Source organism: Onychomys torridus, chromosome 7, assembly GCF_903995425.1.
Source record: "Onychomys torridus chromosome 7, mOncTor1.1, whole genome shotgun sequence".
NCBI classification, from domain to species: domain Eukaryota; kingdom Metazoa; phylum Chordata; class Mammalia; order Rodentia; family Cricetidae; genus Onychomys; species Onychomys torridus.
Genome location: NC_050449.1, coordinates 101,673,953 through 101,692,587, shown reverse-complemented (window position 1 = coordinate 101,692,587; position 18,635 = coordinate 101,673,953). Strand labels below are relative to the sequence as shown.

Sequence of the window (18,635 nt, the reverse complement as noted above, 5' to 3'; positions counted from 1 at the left end):
CAGCCTACAGGTACCGTCTTGTATAATAACTTTAAATTAGTGGGTACCTGTTTTAAGCTAGACAGAGATTCTCTTCAGTAATTAGTTAATATCTGTTCTTCACAACATCCGTCCTAAGTTTATTTAGTCCTTTGACACAAGTTCTTAGCTAGAAGAACAGAGGCACTTGAACAGTCTGTTGAAAGGCAACAATCAGATGTCCTCACCCTTCCCTGTGTTCACAGAGTCATTACCAGCTCCAGCTGTGCCCTGGTGCAGACTGCCCCATGGTCATTCGGGTGCAGGAGCCTAGAGCTCGCCGAGTGCAGTGCAGTCGGTGCAACGAGGTCTTCTGGTAAGAGGGCGTGCGTGCCGCAAGGCCTGGGCTCAAGGCCCGTTTCCTCCAAAGAGCACGCGTAAGGGCAGGCTGGGGGAGGCGGGGTGTCTGTCCAGAAGAGCGCTCTGCTCCAAGTGGCCAGGTTTGCGCCCTGTACTTTGTGTTCCTTGGAATATTTTGATAAATGAACAGACTTTGACGACAAGGAAGTAGTAGGTTCCTGAAGACTATGTTAAGTTTAGACTATACTCACAGCCAGAAATTGCCTTCCTTTTCTGACAATTTACATATGACTTCAACATTTTTATCTTTCTCTGTTTTGAACTTCTCTTAGCTAACTTTTTAAATTTAAATTTATTTTTATTTTTTAGGCAAGGTCTTGTTTAGCTCAGGCTGACCTCAGATTCACAGTATAGCCAAGGATGACCTTGAACATCTGATCATCTTTGGCTGACCTCTCCATGCCCAGTTTATGTGGTGCTAGGGATTAAACTCAGGCCCATGTACATGCTAGGCAAGCACTTTACGAGCTGAGCTAGATTCCCCACACCCCTTAAGCTAACTTTGTTTGTTTGTTTGTCTAGTTTTGTTTTGAGACAGAGTCTTGCTATATAACTTTGGCTATCCTGGATCTTACTTTGTAGACAAGGCTGGCCTCAAAGTCATGGAGATCTGCCTCCCAAGAGCTGGTATTGACTTTTTGTGCCACCCCACTGGTACTGGCTGACTTTTATAAAACTCTGATTCATGAGTGAATTGTACAACTGAGGTACTTCCCATTCAGTAAACTCCATGGGCATAACCAAAACTTAACAAATTGTTTCCAACTGCGAGATTGCCTCTGTTACCATCCTAGGTGAGGAAATCAAAGTACAAGGTCAGTAAACCTACTAGTAAATAGCAGGGCCATAATTTAAATCCAGGTCTGTCCTGATTGCACTTCCCTGGAAGACTGATGGTCTAGCTTCAGAGAAATCTCACAATAGATGGGTTTCTGCCTTTCAGGACAATGAGGGACTCCGTCCCCCAAGAGTAGAGGACTGAAGAGTTGCTCTACATCCTCTGTCTCACATGAGTAGTTCTTTCCCGAGGCACGTGTCTGCTCTCCACCTGTGGACCTTACTCTTGACTTAGACAAAAGGAGACTGGGGACATGAGTCCTAGCTCTGTTTCTGTTTTTGTTTTTTGGTTTTTTTTTGTTTTGTTTTAAGCTTCAGTTCTTGTCAGATTCTACAAGTTCTGGCATTTGTGCATCCTTATACACATCTAGCCAGAAGGTGTAGAGAAACTCCCAAAACTTTCAGTCCTTTTAAACCTGAATGAAGGTACTCCACAGAGTTCCTTCTGAGTACTTGCCTTCCAAAAATCTGAAGGCTAAAGATGCAGCTCAGTTGGTAGAGTGTGTTGCAGACAAAACCTTGGATTTGAGCTCCTGCACCACATAAACCAGGCATGTTTGGCTCATGCCTGTAATGCTAGCTAGTACTCAAGAAGTAGAAGCAGAAAGATCATGAGTTTAAGGTAATCTTTGGAGGCCAGCCAGAGATATTTGAGGCTCTATTGCCAGAAAACACACACACACACACACACACACACACACACACACACACACACACACACACACACACACACGCACACACGCACACCTACCTGGCCTCAGGGCAGGGAATGTAGCTTCGTCGGAAAGTGGGGCCTTGAGTTTAATCTCCAACACCTAAAAGAAGGGTGAGGAGGAAGCTGGGCTCCGTTTGACTCCTTTCAGGAAGCGTTAATACAGTCCAAGATGTTTAAGGTAAAACTTCATGTGGGCCTACTGAGCATGTCTCAGGCTCAAGTTGAAAAAACATTTATAATGTGTTTCATTATAATTCTGGGTGAGTAAAGTCCCTAAGACCTTAAAAAGTGATTTTTGCCTAAAGCTTTAATTTAGGATCTGTTAGCTCAAAACAAGAGGAACGTTTAAAACATGAAACCCTGACTTGATGAATATTTGAATGTGTTTCTTTCCAATTTTAAGTTTCAAGTGTCGACAGATGTATCACGCCCCGACAGACTGCGCCACAATCCGGAAATGGCTCACCAAGTGTGCAGATGACTCTGAAACGGCTAACTACATTAGTGCTCACACTAAAGACGTAAGGACTATGTTACCTGTAATGGAACTTCCCTAAGTGATGCTACCCAGGGCTCTGCCCTGGTGATTGGCCATCTGAGAGCGAGCACAGCCTAGGAGCTTATTAGAGACTTTGGACACTCAGCCATCCTTTTTTTTTTCTTTTTCAGCCATAGTTTTATCAATTTTTATCCCTGGATTTTTGGTTGTTTTTTTTTTTAAATGCTGGACATAGTTGCCCACACCTTTAATTCTTGCACTGAGACAGAGGCAGATGGGATCTCTAAAGGATTGAGGCCAGCCTGGTCCTAGAACTGAGACCCTGTCTCAAAATAAAAACTAATAATAATATATAATGATTTTTTTATTTTATGTGTATGAATGTTCTGCTTGAATACTTGTATGTGTGCCACATGCGTGCTGATTGGATACTCTGGAATTGGAATTATGGATGGTTTTGAGCCACTGTGTGGTACTAGAAATTGAACCCAGGTCCTCTGCAAGAGCAACAAGTGCTGTTAACTGCTGAGCCGTCTCCAGTCCCGGATGCATTTATTTTAATTCCAAAATACTTAGAAAAGTTTGACCCAAAGGAGAACTAATTAGGAAAAAAAAAACCCAATTTTTATTGACTATATACCAAGCTTTGGTAGCCCTGGGAGTGGAATAGTTAATTTACCTAGCTCATAAATAGCAAGACTGTACTACAAGCCCAGATATTCTCAGTATTCATTAAGTCTTCAATGTGTCCTGGGAGAAGGATACATTGTTCCCTGTGCAAATCACTCACTGACTTACTCAGACCTATCCATAGACTGCTTCACACTGATGGGAGACTCCATGTCAGACTATCCTTGGGTTGCTGGCCTTTTTCAAGTGAGAGGAATTCTGAGATGGTGTCTACACCCTCTCCTAGAAGCCAGGGTTCAAGGAGCTCACCAGGACTTCGTCCAAGGTGGCTGTTCTCCCAACAAGCAGGCTTTCTGCAGCCTCAGCCTGGGCTTAATCTGAGTGGTGATATAGCAAGGACAGATGATAGAAGACTTAGTGGGGCTCAGCTGAGTCTCAAATTATTTCAGAGCCAAACATGCTGACCTCATTTCCTTAAATTGCTGTTCCAGCCTCAGCAACCTGCCACATTTAAGTGAGACACTCCTCCCCAGAAGTGCTTGCTATTGGGCACGGGTGCCTGGAGTTTTGTGTAGTTTTTCTTAGAACTGGGCTGATGATGTGTGAGCTTAATGGCACCCTTCTGTCTCCTCAGTGTCCCAAGTGCAACATCTGTATTGAGAAGAACGGAGGCTGCAATCACATGGTGAGCAGAGGCAGATAGCATTTGCATGTGTGACACAGAGCTCTTGGTCAAAGTGTTCTTCCTTAATGTGTTCTCTTCTCTTCTCTCTGACAGCAATGCTCCAAGTGTAAGCACGGTGAGTCCCAGCCTGGTCTCCATTCCTTAGTAGTTTAAAATGAAACAGCAGAGCGAAGTGGGGTCTCCCTCACTTACCGTCCTCTAACTTGCATAAGAACAACTTTCAGCTTTTTGCAGAGAGGAACATTCTTTTATAATTCCACTGCCATCTTGCTGATGTGGTGTGACCCTCCTCGGTCATCCAGTACTTCTTTTTTCCTTATCTTTCCTTATCTGTCTTTCATGGACAAGGTCTTGCTGTGCAGTCCTAGCTGGCTTCATGCTTGCAGCTCTCCTCCAGTGCCTGTCTCCCAGGTGGTTAGATTACAGGCATGCGCCAGCACAATCAAAGTTTTAGTGTGTCTTTATTCTTTTTGACAAAGCATACATATCAAGAGGATTATCTGAGATACTCTAAGGGGTGTCTTTTAGAAAACACTGTCCGTGGCTTTGCCATGGTGCTACAAAACCAGTTCTTCCAGAGAAGTTTCCAGAAGGACTTTTGGTTAGGTCTCCATCCATCAGGACCAGTTTACCCAGCTACGAATGCTAGTTCCCTTCTTTCCTTCCTGCCAGATGAAGTCCCTGCAAATAGAAAGTGTGTTCAGGTAGTCTCCCCCAGTTTCTTCAGTTCTGACCAGGAGACTCTGACTGATTCTTTTGAGGTGGGAGACTCTTTGTTGTTTGGTTATTTTGAGACCAGTCTTGCTATGTAACCTTGGCTGGCCTCAAACTCAGCTCTCTACCTCTGCCTCCCAAGTGCTGTAATTAAAGGTGAGTACCACCACACACAGTAAGTTCTATTTGCTAGGGCCCATGCTGGTGCTGTTCCCACAAGCCTTCTGTAACCCAGGGTGTCTTTGATAAGGTTATAGACAGTTCTAGAACAGCACCTCTGAAGATAAATCAAAGGTTTCTTTGAGGATTTACCACTAATAGGTTCTGGCACATTCCTTTTCTCTGTGCACGTGTTGGAGGGAGGAGTCTACCACACACTGAGAGCGGGACATTGTGCATGTGTATGGTCTGGAGAAGAATAGTAGTCAGCTTCCTGCTGTGCTCGCTGCTCTCTGCAGGGTACCAAGTCAAATTCTTTCTCTTAACCGTTGTGTGTTGGGTGCCCCTGTCGTCCCAGCTACATGGGAAACTGGGCAGGAGAATTGGTTGAGCACAGATGTTTGAGGCCAATATGGGTCTCATAGCAATTACCCTGGTGCATAAAAGTAAAAGGAAGAAGCCCTGGTTTAGTAAAGCACACTTTTAATCCCAGGACCTGGGAGGCAGAGACTGGCGGGTCTCTCTGAGTTCGAGGACAGCCAGGGCTACACGGAGAAACCCTGTCTTGAAAACCAGAAAGAAAAGGAAGAAAAGTGCAGAGATTCTATCACACATTTCTAGTGCCTGAGAAACCTCGTCTCCTTGTCTCTCAACAGCCAGTTTGCTGTATAATTCTGTCACTTACTGGAACAACCCTAAGCGACAATCCTAACTGATTAAGGAAGGGACAGTGTAACCCAACTGTGGCTGTCTGCATTTGACTTTCCCTCTCCAGAATGTCCTAACAACTCCTTTTGGAGAGCCAGTGCCCAGGGTAAAGTGTAAATCCTGTTTCCCAGGTTCTGACAGAACAGAACAGAACATAGACTAGATCTTGGACATCTGATAAAATTGTGGGTAACCTCTCTCCATTAGATGACAGTTACTATTATTTGAATACATGGCATACTTTATTTTAAGCACAGCATTTAATTAATTGTTTTTTTAATTCACATTGGTGTCTGTCTGTGTGAGGCTGTCAGATCTTGGAGTTACAGACAGTTGTGAGCTGCCATGTGGGTGCTGGGAATTAAGCCTGGGTCCTGTGGAAGCAGTTGGTGCTCTTAACTGCTGAGCCATCTCTCTAGCCCTACATAGCATACTTTAGATTTTTTTCTTTTTGCCTTCCTCACTTAGAAATATAATTGTAATTCCACATATGAACTATTGAGTAGATAGAGATTTTATACTAATACACATTTTGAAAAGGGTGGGAGAGATAGCTCAGTAAGTGATGCCTTTGCTGCAACACAGATATGATAATCTGACTTCAATCCTCAGAACCCAAGTAACAAAGCTGGGTGTGGTGACACATGTTTGTAATCCCAGTGTTGGAGAGAGACAGGTAATTCCTGGGACTTGCTGGCCAGCCAAACTAGGCAGCTAGTCGAACCTATTTGGATGAACTCTAGACCTTGTCTTAAAAAAGAAAAAAAGTGGATGAAATAAAATGATAAGTAGCAACTGAGGAAGAACATTCAGAATTGACATTTGTCCTCAGTGTATGTACATATACTTAGATACAAACACACACCAAAAACAGAAGAAGCTTTTGTTTACAGTTTTGTATATAAAATCTTAGGAAAAGTAGGAATTGTAAGTAATTAGGACAGTAAATTTATATGGGCAGCGTGTGTTCTCGATGACCAGAGGGAGCTCGTGTGGTATTTTTGCTTCTCACAATGGCATTGACCAAGCTGACCAGTGACTGTACAGTCAGCAGTAAGGCTTACAACACATGTGCTCGTGGCCATTGGCTATCCTTCCAGGCTATGAGGACAGTTGTGACAAGGATGAGAATCGCACCTCCCTCTGCAAAGAGGCACCCTTGGGAGTTTCTGCTCGGGTTAACCCTTCATCTGCTCCTCTGTCTCCTCCTCAGAGGAGTGTTTTGTGAAGGTGAATGACTGGCTTCTGTTCTGTGCAGACTTCTGCTGGATGTGTCTAGGAGATTGGAAGACACATGGCAGTGAGTACTATGAGTGTAGTCGGTACAAGGAGAATCCCGACATTGTCAACCAGAGCCAGCAAGCCCAGGCCAGGGAGGCCCTCAAGAAGTACTTGTTCTACTTTGAGAGGGTAGGTGTCTTATCATATCCCTGCCCCTCCAGAGTAGGTTTCTTCCACTTCACCTGCTGAGGTGAGATCCTGGGGATACCGTGTGCATATGAAGTCAGTGAGCTCCTGCACCTGCCTGAGTATTGCCTCTTGTCCAATGCGGCTTGTTGGTTGTGCAGGACAACCACAGCTGATGGGAAAGGACCTGGTATTACCTTAGTTGAAGGATGGATCATGGTCAGGCTTTTCCATAAGATAAACTTGTGTGGGCACGGTTTACCAGCCAGGGTGTTTGTCCTAAACTCCTGTTTTGATCTCTGCGCCTTCCTGGGACTTGTGTATGTTTTTCCTTCTTCCTCTGCTTTGTAGTGGGAAAACCACAACAAAAGTTTGCAGCTAGAGGCACACACATACCATCAGATTCATGAGAAGATTCAAGAGAGGGTTATGAACAATCTGGGAACGTGGATTGACTGGCAGTACCTGCAGAATGCTGCTAAGCTGTTGGCCAAGGTATCTACCATCTTACTCTTCATCACTAATCCAACCTTGTCCCTGTTTGCCGCAAACATTAGGGTGAGAAGCCACCTTTGAAAGGAGGGGAAATTTGGTACCCTGCGTAGTTCTGTGTGCACATCTATGGGTGCACATTGCCCTGTTATGAAATCCCAGTCCTTTTCTATATGTCGAAGGCATTTCTGAGCGGTTTTACTGCCCCCTGCCATCAGTGAAAAATTAGTCTTTTCTCCTTTGTCCCATCTCTGGATAACTGAAAGGAAAATACATGATAAGTATTAAGATACGTATATTTTGGGCTGGAGAGGTGCCTCTGTGGTTAAGAGCACTGGCTACTATTCCAGAAGACCTGGGTTCAATTCCCAGCACCCACATGGCAGCTCACTACTGTCTGTATGTCTAGTTCCAGGAGATCTGATACCCTCATACAGGCATGCAGGCAAAGCACCAATGTATATAAAATTAAAAATAAATTGTTTAGAAGTTTTTTTTAAGAATCTCTTAATTAATTAAAAAGAGCACTGGCTGTTCTTCCAAAGGTCCTGAGTTCAATTCCCAGCAACCACATGGTGGCTCACAACCATCTATAATGAGATCTTGGTGCCCTCTTCTGGCATGTAGGCAGAACATTATATACATAATAAATAAATCTTTTAAAAGAAAGATAAGGGGGTTGGGGATTTAGCTCAGTGGTGGAGTGCTTGCCTAGCAAGCACTAGGCCCTGGGTTTGATCCTCAGCTCAAAAAATAAAAAAATTTTAAAAAATGAAAGAAAGATAAGTTTATTTTAATGTTCAACTAAAGATGGAAAAATCATGAGGCAACTGGTGGTAATAAATCAGTTTGAACATGGTGGTTCCGTAACCATCATTGTTTCTGTTTACCCTATGTCTTCCTGTAGTCCATCATCTCTATAGTTTGGCCTATTGCTTTAAGATCCACATGTCTTGAATCACCATTTGCATGGTTGAATATGAATTGTAAGAGCCACCTGGGGTGTGGGTCAGAAAGATACAAGTCCTTTTTTTCTTTCCTGTTACAGTGTCGATACACCCTGCAATACACCTATCCATATGCGTATTACATGGAGTCTGGTCCCAGGAAGAAGCTGGTAAGCTGCCTTTCCACTCTTTCCTGCAGCTTTAGAGGGCACGCTTTTACGAGTACTTGGCAAGTGGACAGGGTCCTGACCTGGTCCCTGGGAGAGCAGAATCAAACTGTCTTACTGTAAAATACATTTGTGCACTGGGCATCTGTAAAATAGACCTCTGATACAATTGGCTCCAAGTCTGTGACCACTTGGATAGCCAGTGGCCATCCCCATCCCCATGCTTACATTATACTTGCCATTTATTCCTTCAATTCTTCCTCTTAGATGTGGCTGTTTCTGCTGGTGATGAAGTAATCTATGTATCACTTAAATGTGGAAAACATGCATTTATATTATTCATTATCCCACCAGGAAAAAAAAAAACATCACCGTTGGCATTTTCTAGCCTTTAAAATTAATCTTATAGGAGTATGGCTTTATGGAAGAGCACCTGCCTAGCTCATGTGACATCCTGGATTCCATCCCAGCATCAGAAAAACCCAGTGTCAGACATGATTTCACACACCTATAATTCTAGCAATACAGACACAGAAGGATTGTGAGTTTTGGTCTAGCCTAGACTTCATAGCAGTACCTTATTTCAAAAAACAAAATCAGGGGCTGGAGAGATGGCTCAGAAGTTAAGAGAACTATCTGCTCCTCCAGAGGTCCTGAGTTCAATTCCCAGCAACCACATGGTGGCTCACAATCATCTATAATGAGATCTGGTGCCCTCTTCTGGTTTGCAGGCTACATGCAGGCAGAACACTGTATACATAATAAATAAATAAATCTTTAAAAAAAAAATATGGTCAGGTACAGTGGTGGCACATGAGACTTTAATCCCAGCACTCAGGAAGCAGAGGCAGGCAGATCCTGAGTTCCAGCCAGCCAGGGCTGTTATCAGAGAGAAACCCTGTCTTGAACAAAGATACATGCATACAATATTTTATTGTTACAAGTTTATCATTATTATAGCTGTCACCACTTACCAAATTGATTTCTTTTTTTTAATGGCTTCATAAATGCTTCATATATATTGCCTTAATGTATCATCATTTGAGATGACAATTGTTTCCGTTTTCACCAGCACAAATGAGGCTGAGAAAAGTCTTTATGTATAACGTTTTATTCCTCAGGTGTATGGTTACTAAGTCAATTTGATTTTTTTCTGAGGTAGGGCCTCAAAAAAATACACACATACACACACACACACACACACACACACACACACACACACACACACACGTATCTTAAGCACCATGAACTCTTCCTATCTCTGCCTCTCAAGTTTTAAAATTAAAGGCATGTATTACCACACAGGCCAAATTGTTTGGTTTTTCAAAGGGTTTCTTTCATTTGGTTGGTTGGTTGGTTGGTTATTTTATAGTTAGGGTTTCATATAGCTCAGGCCAGCCTCAGACTTGCTAGGTAACCAAGGAGGACCTTGAACTTCTGATACTCCTTAGTGTTGGGATTGCAGGCATGAGCCACCATACCCAGTTTATACAGTGCTGGGAACTGGACCCAGGGCTTTGTCCATCCTGGGTAGATATTTCACCAACTGAGATACATCCCTAGCCCTGATTTTCAGACTTTTGATTGGCTACATGTCTGGGTAAAAGTAAAATGTTTAGTGGATACAGTGTCTTGAGAATGTCCCTTTTAACTTCACTCTTGCAGCATCTGTGTCCCAGTAGTTTGGGAACATCTTTTCCTTTGGCTTTAAGTCTCTCCCCATCCTTCAGTGCTAGAAGGCAAATGTTGCTTTGCTGTTTGGTCCTCTTCTGGAAGCTCTGTGGATGTCGTTCTCTGCTCCGGGCATAGAGTAGTAGGCGCTCTGAGGACAGTGACAGGCTTGTCGGTGGCTGACCGAGCCTGAGGTGCTGCGTGTGCCCTCCATCTGCAGGCCCTGCCCGGCTACAGCCCTCTCCTTTTGACCTTCCTGCTCTGCCCATACAGTTTGAATACCAGCAGGCTCAGCTGGAGGCTGAGATTGAAAACCTTTCGTGGAAAGTTGAGCGTGCGGACAGCTATGACAGAGGGGTAAGTGCCTTCTGCCCTCTTGCAGGGAAGGGAAGGGTATCGTATTAATAGGTGGTTGTATTGGGGATGGGATTTAAAGCTGCTGCAGTGGAGGGTGGAAGATCCATTTCTTTTTAGACTCCTTGGAGCCCAATACAATGGCTCTGGCTTTGGTTCCTCTGCTCCTGGCATGGGGACTTGTGAACACCTGTTTTATGTCCTTTGTCAGGACTTGGAAAACCAAATGCACATAGCAGAGCAGCGGAGAAGAACCCTGCTGAAGGATTTTCATGACACCTAAGCAGGGCTGCGGATGTACTGGGGTGAGGAAGATGTAGCTGTGAGGCCTCCCAGCTACCGTACTGCATGCTGCAGACTCTGCCTTTCATGACCCCAGGCAACAGCCAGGGCCCCACTCCTGAGAGACACTGGCAACACACCTCTTAGTCAATTTGTTTTCTCCTCATCTTTTTGCTTTTTGTTTCTACCAGGGTAGAGGCCATGGTGAACTGGTCTCTAGTAAGGACTTTTAAATTCTCCCTGGATGGTTATTGGGAGGGAGGGAACTTTTTTTTTTCTGAATGGCTTCTAATAGTATTAGATCATTACAACTTATGTAATTTTCAAAGGTTTACGATTACAAAGAAAAGAAGGCAAACCATAGGATAACACAGAGCCCTTTTGAAAATAAATTGGCATTGGCGTGTTTACCCTCTAGCTATTTTACTTAGAATGTAACTTGATGCTGCCACCCACCGACCTCAGAATGTCTGCACTGCCGGGGTCCCTGGGGTGGACTCTGCTTTCCAGCATCATGTTTGACCATGGCTGGAGTCCCAAAGGAAGAGCATGGGTGGCAGACGGTGGGGAACTTATAACTCCTGCCTCAGCTGGGCAGCAAGGGCACAGAGCAGAGCAAGGTCTCTCTATGGGCTTGCTTTTATTCTTGAATGGGAGGCTTAGCAGAGTTGGGCCACCAAGCCAGAACTCACGTCAGAGCAGAGGTGGGCTTTCGCACCTCCCGACTGGGAGACTGGTTCAGCCTGGCGCTTCCTTTTGTCTCATAAAGAGAAGAGTCCACCTTTGAAAGGAATCATTCCCTAAACAAGTTTCCTTTTCTTTGGTTGTTCCTTTTGATCCAGTATTCAAGTGGTGTACTCTGACTAGAGTCACATGTGGCCATGTCTGACACTGTCTTACTGAGTTCTTGTGAACACCAGGGTCAGAGTTTAGCATGGCCCTTCAAGGGCATGGGCCTTGTGACTCAAGAGCTAGGTTTGCACAAGTTATTTTTATGTTAACCTGGAGTGTGGCCAGAAGCTGCTCCGGGGTATGGTGTGTTTCCCTTGCCTAGTTGCAGCTGTCAGAGGACCCCATCTCTAGGGTCTGGGAGTCTAAGGCCAGGAGAATCCCTGGTTTGTGGTCCCAGTTCCTTTACTAGAAGGGGCTGGCCAGAGGAAAGGACCAGTTCTTGCACAGTCAAGTGCAAGGGAACAGGCAGCTTGCCTGGTGTCCTTCCTGTCTTGAACCTGGTCCTGTGGGCCTTGAAAAGTTAGATCTGTGATCTCTGGGGTTTCCACGGCTTTGTTCAGTGCCTCCCCTCTGAGACTGGCAGAGCTGTCTATACTTGACAGGGCCTCCTTGAACTCCTAGGAGAGCCTGTAGAGAAATCTGTGACTATTATGAAGCAGATTCTTTGATAGTCATACATTTTCACCTCCAGTCAGCAATTACCTAGGTACCACATAAAGCTGTAAAATTGAGTTGTTCTTCAAGACACTGACAGCTGTGACTCTTGGGGTATGTGGCCCGCTGCACGTTCTTTCACCTCCTCAGATCTTGTCTCTTCATGTTGTCCTAACAAGTGAGAGACGGTGGGGTGGATTGGGAGAAGGACTTTGGTATATAGTGATTGAACCCAAAGTAATAGTGGGGGCTAATTGTAAACAAGGAGTACTCCTGCCCCAGGGCCCAGCAGTGGCATGTGAACTCTGTGTTGATACAGACCTCTCCATCAGTGGCACTGCCATGACACAGGACCAGAGTTGCAGCTCTGCAGCCTAAACCCCCTTGGGCGCTTTCTCAACTGCATAGCTGCTGTGCTCCTACTCAGGCTGTGACCTTGACTGTTGGCACTGCGGGAAGCTCTGCCAGCCATAGCTGGTGGTACTTCACCATGGAGACCTTCCTCTGGTGCCCTCAGTGGCCGTCCTTTGCTAAACATTATCAGGGACATCTTAAAGGTCAGGCAGGGGTATGGTTTGGTTTGGTGTTGGCCCTGCAAAGGGTAGAAAAAGACGTGTTTCCATGAACTGACCAGGTCCTTGGTTTTCTTCAAAGAAAAGTTGAGGCAATGTCTTCTGCTCAAAGTTGAGTGGTTTATTCAAAATAAACTAAGTTTCTGAGTATAAAAATGTGTGGAGTCTTCTTTCAAAGTGTGTAGGTGGTAGCTGCCTTTTGTTCTTCCCCCTCCTCCAGGGGCTGTGAGAGCCCAGCCAGACTTAGCACTGCTTTTCTTCCTGTGGGGAGAAGGCAGATCTGAGTGCTCCCTGCAGAAGGAAAAAGAGTAACTTGAAAGTCTCCTTTCCTTAGAGAGAGATTGAGCCATTCCCTGCAAACATCTTGGGACTGAGGTAGCAATGCCCTAAGCCCTACTATTTAAAGACACCTGTGTCCCTCCAAAGCAGGTGCAGACCATATGACAGAGGACATTATGGCTCTTGAAAGTTAAAGACAAAACTCAGGTCAAAAACCAGAAATGGGTTTGTGTTCTGATCTGTGTTGTCGGGCATGTAAGCAGGCATTAGTGCAAGGAACTGCAGAGTAAGATGGACACTGGCACTGGGGTGGGCTATACTCCACACTGCTGTCCTGGCCTCAAGTGTGCTGCCCTTATGCTTCGTACTGGGTACATAGTCGGGTTGAAGGGACGTCCACCCTAAAAGTGCCTTTATTTAATTCACAAGGGACACAGAAGGAATTGGTCACTTAGTGATGTTTTTACGTGCATGTAGATATTTTGTGTACATGTGTGCTATGTCTGTATAATCCATGCATGCCTGGTGCCTCAGGAGACATGTGGATGCTGGGAATCAAACCTAGGTCCTCTGCAAGAGTAACAAGTGCTCTTAACACCTGAGCCAACTTTCCAACCCCCACTAGTGAATTTATTCACTAGGCAGCAAGGCCTGAGACCAGTTAAGCACAGGGCCATCCTCGAAAATCAGTGGGCATCAAAGTGCCATGTCATTCCCACTGCTTTTGGTAATCTGTACACAAAGAATGCCCCAGGTAAGATGGTTCAGTGGGTAAAGGCATTTCACTGACAGCTGAGTAAGATCCTCAGGTTCCATGTGGCAGGAGGAGGAAACTCCTGCACGTTGTCTCTGCCCTCCACACACTTGCCATAACACAAACACATACAAAGAGTTTTAAAGGGCTGGACAGACCACTTGTTACTCTTGCAGAGGACCTGGGTTTGATTCCCAGCACCCATATGCCTCCTCAGGCACCAGGCATGCACGGCGTATACAGACATAGTGCACATGCACACACACAAAGTTTTAAGGGGCTGGAGAGTTGGCTCAGCAGTTTAGAGCACTTGTTACTCTTGCAGAGGACCTGGGTTCAATTCGCAGCAGCCACATAGTGGCTTACAACTGTCTGTAACTCCAGTTCCAGGACACCTAACACCCTTTTCTGGCCAGCAAAGGCATGCATATGCACAAATGCATGCAGGCAGGCAGAACACACAAATTTTTCTAGAAATTTTTAAAAGGCTAGAAGGATATGGTCTATAACTGTCTGAAAGTCACAGTATCTTTGATAAAATTCTAGGTGTAGCACACGCACATGTAATCCCAGAACCTGGGAGTCTGAGACAGGAAGATCACGAATTCAAGGCTAGCCTGGGCGGTTACCTCGTGAGACCTTGTCTCAAAGGGGTGAAGGGGGAAAAAAGCCATGCTAAAATGGCAATTCTTTTGGTTGGTGTTCATCAACAGTTGAAAACTATAGTTTTTTATTAATTGTTAATTGTCTGTATTACAGTAAGAAATGGGGCCAGGCGGTGGTGGTGCACGCCTTTAATCCCAGCACTCGGGAGGCAGAGCCAGGTGGATCTCTGTGAGTTCAAGGCCAGCCTGGTCTACAAAGCAAATTCCAGGACAGGCTCCAAAACTACACAGAGAAACCCTGTCTCCAAAGACAAAATAAAAAACAAAAAAGAAATCGGTTTCTTGGGGTTAACTGCTGGCTCAGCAGTTAAGAGCACTGACTGCTTTCCCAGAGGACCCGGGTTCAATTCCTAGCACCCACGTGGCAGCTTACAACTGTCTTCTATAACTCCAAAATCTGACATCTTCATACATACATATGCTGGCAAAACACCAATGTACATAAAAATAAGTAAAATTTTTTCAGAAGAATCTTGGACCTGAATAATTCAAAGACAACTAGAGCAGGGAAAACTGGAACTTCCTGTGTAGACCAGGCCTTGAACTTAAAGTTCCATGCTCTGGAGTTCTCGATTCTGAGATTACAGGCATGTTTTACCCTGTAAAGAAATTTGAATGCCCTGCTAAGAAATTTGAATGTTCCTAAATTGGCAGAAAAGTTTTTCTCTGCAGCAGCCCTCACTGTCCTGGAACTCACTTTGTAGCCCAGACTGGCTTTGAACTCACAAATACCTGCCTGCCTTTGCCTCCCAAGTACTAAGATTAAAGGCATTCACCGCCACTGCCCAGGGATTTGTCTGTTTAAACCACAAACTTTTTTAGACATGATCTTGCCATGTAACCTAGGATGGTCACCTGCCTTCACCTCCAGAGTATCCAGATTACAGACGGGAACTCACGCCCAGATTTGAGACTAAAACATTGTAGCAGCAATTACACTCCTTTTCCTGAATTAACTCTAGGCAGCTGGGAAGATGGTTCAGTGGGTAAAGTGATTGCTTCACAAGCTTGAGGTCCAGAGTTCAGGCCCACAGCACCTAAATAAATGTAGAGTAGACATTGCAGTCCACCTCTAATCCCAGTACTAAGGAGATGGGAGACAGGATCCTCAAAGCAAGGAGCTAGCCAGAGCAGCTAATTGGTGAGCTCTGGGTTCAAGTGAGAAAGCCTGTTCAGTGAATATGGTGGAGAGAATGGAGGGAGGTATTAGTATCAATCCTAAGCCACTGTGTGCACAAACACATGCATACACATTAAAAAATAAATTCTGGGGCTGGAGAGATGGCTCAGAGGTTAAGAGCACCGGCTGCTCTTCAGAGGTCCTGAGTTCAACCCCCAGCAACCACGTGGTGGCTCACAACCATACATAATGAGATCTGGTGCCCTCTTCTGGCCTGCAGGTGTATATGCAGACAACACTGTATAAATAATAAATAAATAAATCTTTAAAAAAATAAATTCTGGGGGAAGAGGCCATGTCCTTATTGCCTCTGTGTAGGGACAACCTGGCAAACCAGGCATGCCACCAGAGATCTCTGCTCCCACTCCATATAAAGATGCAGGAATACTGGTGATGATTGGTACCATAGCATCCCTGTTTTTGTAGTAGAAAAATTAGAAAATTTACTCCAGTGCAATAGCTGTTTAGGCCTTCAAGTAATCTCTTGTAAATAATCAGTGATTGAGCCGAACGGCGGTGGCGCATGCCTTTAGTCCCAGTACTCAGAAGGCAGAGCCAGGCGAATCTCTGAGTTTGAGGCCAGCCTGGTTTGCAGAGTGAGATCCAGGACAGGCACCAAAACCACACGGAGAAACCTTGTCTCAAAAAAAAAAAAAAAATCAGTGATCGTTATCTGAGATCTATGGGGTTACTCTTTCTTGGGAATTTCAGAGCCTTAGCGTGACAACCATAAGTCATTCCCGGCACACCTGGAAGTATTCTTACAAATACTGAGATCAGATGAGAGGTTTTGTTGTGCTGGAAATGACTTGGTCTATGTAGCTCCTGGAGTTCGCTCTGGAGACCAGGCTGGTCTCCGAGATCCGCCTGCCTCTGCCTTCTGAGTGCTGGGACTAAAGGTGTGCGCCACCTCAGCCATCGCCACCCGTGTTCAAAGTCGCTTTGTGCGACAGTTAATAAAAGGGCTCCTGCAAGGCAGTTTAGAGTTGGGTCCATCAAGGGCTGATCCCTTGCTGCCAAAGAAGTCATACATCCTGTAGTATCTCAACACCAACATCCTTCAGCTAATCATCTTTCTCATTGCTCTCTGTTCCCTTCTGACCCAGAAAAGCCCAGAATCTCCTCTTGTAAGCTAGGAAGATTAACGAAGTAGTCTGAGGTTGACTAGACTAGTTAATAAGCTCTGGCATTTAGGGCACTGATGAAGCCTGCCATTGTAGAATGTTGGAAGGAAGTGACCTGTTGTTGATTGTTTTTTGGCTCTTTTGGGGGGCCTGCCACCCAGCTCCCAAATAAATTACACATGGAGGCTTATTGTTACTTATAATGCCTGGCCTTAGCTTGGCTTAGTTTCTAGCCAGCTTTCCTTAACTTAAATTATCCTGTCTACCTTTTGCCTCTGGGCTTTTCCCTTATTTCTGTAAATCTTACTCTTACTCCGTGGCTTGCTGTGTAGCTGGATGTAGCCCCTGGAGTCCTCCTCCTTCTCTGGCTCCCTGAGCTCTCCCTTCTACCAGATTTCTGCTTCTGTATATTCTCTCTGCCTGCCAACCCTGCCTATCCTTTTCCTGCCTTGCTATTGGCCATTCAGTTCTTTATTAGACCATCAGGTATTTTAGACATGCAAAAAGTATCACAGCTTCACAGAGTTAAACAAATGCAACATAAAAGTAACACACCTTAAAATAATATTCTATAACAGACATGTCCTGTCTGGGTCTAGAAATTGCAGCCTTAATAGTATAGTTCTTTTTTGCACTGGGAGTGGGAGGTGTCAGCTGCCCTATGGCATGTACATCTTCCAAGGGTAACCCAGGAGTGTGTGTGTGTGTGTGTGTGTGTGTGTGTGTGTGTGTGTGTGTGCGCACGCGTCAGCTGACCTAGGGTGTGTGTACATCTCCGGAGAGTAACCCACCCTTAGAAAAGCAGGAGTTCCGGATTGGGGATTTAGCTCAGTGGTAGATCGCTTGCCTAGCAAGCACAAGGCCCTGGGTTCAATCCTCAGCATAAAAAAAAAAAAAAAAAAAAAAGAAGAAGAAGGGGCTGGAGAGATGGCTCAGCGGTTAAGAGCACTGGCTGTTCTTCCAGAGATCCTGAGTTCAATTCCCAGCACCCACATGGTGGCTCACAACCATCTGTAGAGATCTGGCACCCTCTTCTGTATCCATAGTAAATAAATAAATCTTTTAGCCGGGAGGCAGAGGCAGGCGGAACAAAAACAAAAAAGAAAAGAAAAGCAGGAGTTCAGAAATGCCTTGGTACTCAGCCGCTACTTGCTCTTACAATCTGAGTTTCGTGTCTTCTGAAGCCCCGGTGTCCCGATTAGGGAAAAGTCCTTTCTTCCTCCCTCTTCCCACCCAATAGATTTGAGGCAAGAGTGTTCCCACAAATCGAGCACCTGCTTATTCTGAGGGCTACTAGGGGTGGGGTGGGGGAGCCCAACCTTACTGATTGCAGGAGTCCTCCAGGAAGCTGACAGCCCTAGTCTGGATTTCAACATCCCTGCAGTGCCGCCCATTGGGCAGCTTCCTATGGCATGACCTGCAGGACTTCCTTGGTGGTCCAGTCTGACCCCAGAAGGGCCTTCAAGAATATCTACAAGAAGGTCGTGAGAACTGCAGGGATCTGGTGATGCATGCCTGGTAACTCCAGCAATTGAGAGGTGGAGGCAAGGGAATCAGGTCATCCTCAACTGCTTTCGAGTTTGATGTGCCAGCCTGAGCTATGTGAGACCCTGTCTTGTTTTGGCTAAAAAAAGAAGGAAGAAGAAGAAAAGAAGGAGGAGGAAGAAGAAAGAGAAAAAAGAAAGAAGACCCGGAAGCTGTTTGGTTAAGAGCACGTAAAGCACAAGTTCGGTTCCCAGCACTCACATGGCGACCCACAAACTCATGGCCTGTAAACCCAGCTCCAATGCCCCTTCTGTCCTCCACAAACGGGCACGCATGGAGTGCACGTACACATATGCAGCCACTCACATACACCTAAAATTTTTTAAATAAAAACGAACTCATGCTCTATAACCTAATCATCAGGTGCGCGGTCATCACCTCAGCAGCACATTAACTCATAAAGCGCGACCTCCCCTTCTGTCACTCACCGCCTCCGCTCTCCCGGGAGCGAGAAAATGCCCGCTCTACTTTTCTGGAAGGTGGGA

General features: G+C 45.3%; 1 protein-coding gene across 4 annotated transcripts in view; it reads left to right on the top strand.

Moving 5' to 3' along the window:
- The window catches only part of Arih2 (ariadne RBR E3 ubiquitin protein ligase 2), a 52,683-nt gene extending 41,628 nt beyond the window's left edge, over positions 1-11,055 (top strand). For 3 of the 4 annotated variants that reach the window (XM_036192577.1, XM_036192578.1, XM_036192580.1), the window contains 9 exons: positions 225-334; positions 2,334-2,451; positions 3,694-3,744; positions 3,838-3,859; positions 6,584-6,735; positions 7,084-7,227; positions 8,273-8,341; positions 10,230-10,366; positions 10,575-11,055. In XM_036192577.1, coding sequence (XP_036048470.1) covers positions 225-334; positions 2,334-2,451; positions 3,694-3,744; positions 3,838-3,859; positions 6,584-6,735; positions 7,084-7,227; positions 8,273-8,341; positions 10,230-10,366; positions 10,575-10,599 — 828 coding nt within the window. In that variant the 3' untranslated portion in view covers positions 10,600-11,055. The remainder of the gene's footprint in view (positions 1-224; positions 335-2,333; positions 2,452-3,693; positions 3,745-3,837; positions 3,860-6,583; positions 6,736-7,083; positions 7,228-8,272; positions 8,342-10,229; positions 10,367-10,574) is intronic. The other variant, XM_036192579.1, reaches the window with a different exon arrangement.
- Positions 11,056-18,635: the final 7,580 nt, after the last annotated feature.